The sequence below is a fragment of the Penaeus japonicus genome, unplaced genomic scaffold (genome assembly GCF_977035675.1).
Source record: "Penaeus japonicus unplaced genomic scaffold, GWHDUDI00000001_assembly GWHDUDI00000042, whole genome shotgun sequence".
NCBI classification, from domain to species: Eukaryota; Metazoa; Arthropoda; class Malacostraca; order Decapoda; family Penaeidae; genus Penaeus; species Penaeus japonicus.
Window position 1 is genome coordinate 16,745,200 of NW_028234444.1, and position 2,500 is coordinate 16,747,699.

A 2,500-nucleotide genomic window follows, 5' to 3' on the forward strand; every position below is an offset into this window, starting at 1 on the left:
CACATACACACACACACAAGGATAGAGGCACATCAGCAACGCATAAACAACACGATTTCGCGCCAAACCTCTGAAGTGTTGTAGCGCTGTCGCTGCCTCGTCCTTTTTCCCTTTAGTTAACAGGAATATTGGGGATTCCATGGCGAAGAACATGCAGATCAGAAGAAGAACTAGAATGAATGAATTATAATCATTAACATATGAAGATTTGGCAGATCGTGATGGATTAGATGTAAAGGAAATATATTAACTATAGGTATCATTATGCATTGTAGTTTGTTGTTTTTTTAATAGTTTTTTATTTATAACGTATTTCTCGGCTTTTTATAGATATTTAGTATTTTCGGGTATTTTGGATATTTAGCATTTTGGGATTTTAGGTATAATTAGGTGTTTCTAGGAATTTTTAGGTATTAGTATTATAGCAAAGTCACGGCCAATTTTTTTAAAACATGACTTTTTTTTTTCATCCTGTATCCTAACCTAACCTTATCGATAATTTCCTTACCAAGAGGAATAGTGCATAATATTGCTTGCAGTCTCCAGCTGCGTACCAATGCACCCAAGACGAAAGCATAGAGAATTCCTGTAGTTAGCATCACTTGGAAACAACTGCCTGTAAGTGGAGGGAAATGAAGATAATTATATCACGATCATACGATACACCACATGACGTAATAATGATAATAATGATAATGATAAGAAGATAATGATGTTGTGGGATGATATATATATTAAAGGTTATCATAGTTATTTATTTTCATGTTTACTATTTACATTTTATTAGTAATGGCAAAAGTAGATATTGAATATAAAGACAAGGAAATATATTATACACGTGCAATCGCCAATTAAATACATGAACAGCAATAATAATGATAAAGGTAATAATAACAAAAGTCATACAAAGTAACAATAAAAGTAACAATAACAATAAGAAAAAACAAAATTCATGACAATAATGATAACAATCACAGCAATAATGATAAAAAAAAAGGAAAACATAAAAAAAAACACGAAATTCACCTACCCAAAGCACCCCGTATATCAGGCGATGCAAATTCGCCTATATAAGGTGGAGCAACAGTGCACACGGCCCCCATGCAAACTCCCGTTAACAGACGACCAAGCAACAGGAGAGAGAAGTCGTTGGCGAAGGCTGGAAGAGAAGCTTTCGTATTAGTATCATTATTTTCAATATCATTGGTGTTATGATCATTATTGTGGCTATTGTGGTTATCATTGTTATTATTGTGATTTTTTTCATTATTGTTGTTGTTAGCTTGGTGTTGTTGTGACCATTGTTATTGTTATAATTAGGTTTATTATTATTTTTATCGTTATCATTGATAGAATCACCATCACATTTAATTTTTAAACTGTATCAATGATGTTATGATCATGATCATTATAACCATCATTACCATTATTATTATTACTCCCACCACCATCATAATTATTAACAATGTTCTGTTCATGATAATAACAATAATTATACATCATGTATATATGACAATAAACATTTTTTTTTTTTTACAGAAATACCGATATCAATACTAATTATACATATATCTAATATGCTTGTAACTACAAAAACTATACATAAACATTTAAGGCCTAAACCACAGCCAATTGCTAATAACAAGGTTAGGATACTCATTTCATTGAAGTGATGCATTTAAGACACTGAGTATCATCACTAACATGTTATATTACCAAATAATAATCAAGAACTTCTCAATTATCAGAAATAATTTCGACACCAACCTGTTAATTAATGATCAAAGGATTGCTATCGCAAAACCTGTTAATTATCACCATAATCATCATCAACCTTCACCAACCTATCAAATGCATCTTCGCCGCAGGGAAAAATTCACATTTCTTTATCAAAACTTGATTAAAAGAAGAAAAAACAAACATAATTACCGTTACTCATTCAAAAAAATAACAATCCACAAACCCACCAATCATCAACCAGCCCGCGATGAAGGGCGGAGCCGCAGCCAATAGCGTCCCACGTCGGCCAATGCGACTGGCTGCCAACCCACCAATCACGCCTCCCACCACCGCCCCCAGATTAGCTGAAGACGCGAACCAACTGCCTTCGGTTGAGGTTAGACGCAGTTCGTCCCCCGAGGTTGTTTTGTCTTCGGAAGTCAGCTGGGCGAGACTGTGCGTGGTGTAGCCTATGACTGATCCGAGGGCTAGGGCTCCTAGGGTTGCTGTGAGAAAAGGGGGGTTGAGGTTGGTATGCATTGTGACGTGTATGTAGGTTTACAACAGGTAATATGATCCGTGTCCTTCAGCCTATACTTAAGTGGAGGGGGGGGGGGGGGAGAAAAAGAGAGAGAGTGTTCTAACGGTAAATTTCTTACTTTATTCGGGAAAATCACTTTTTTTTTGTTGTATCTTCATTGAGTCAATCTTTATTTAGACACATGCATATAGTTTAAAGCAAACAAATCTAATTGCTAACTCTCTGGCATCAAAAGCACTC

At 35.0% G+C, this 2,500-nt stretch overlaps 1 protein-coding gene across 1 annotated transcript in view; it reads right to left on the bottom strand.

Annotated features, from left to right (window-relative positions):
- The window catches only part of LOC122254205 (trehalose transporter 1-like protein), a 13,669-nt gene that overhangs the window by 6,004 nt on the left and 5,165 nt on the right, over window positions 1-2,500 (bottom strand). The window contains exons 3-6 of the mRNA XM_043017779.2: window positions 1,968-2,225; window positions 1,031-1,159; window positions 509-616; window positions 69-170 (exon numbers count right to left, since the gene is read on the bottom strand). Coding sequence (XP_042873713.2) covers window positions 69-170; window positions 509-616; window positions 1,031-1,159; window positions 1,968-2,225 — 597 coding nt within the window. The remainder of the gene's footprint in view (window positions 1-68; window positions 171-508; window positions 617-1,030; window positions 1,160-1,967; window positions 2,226-2,500) is intronic.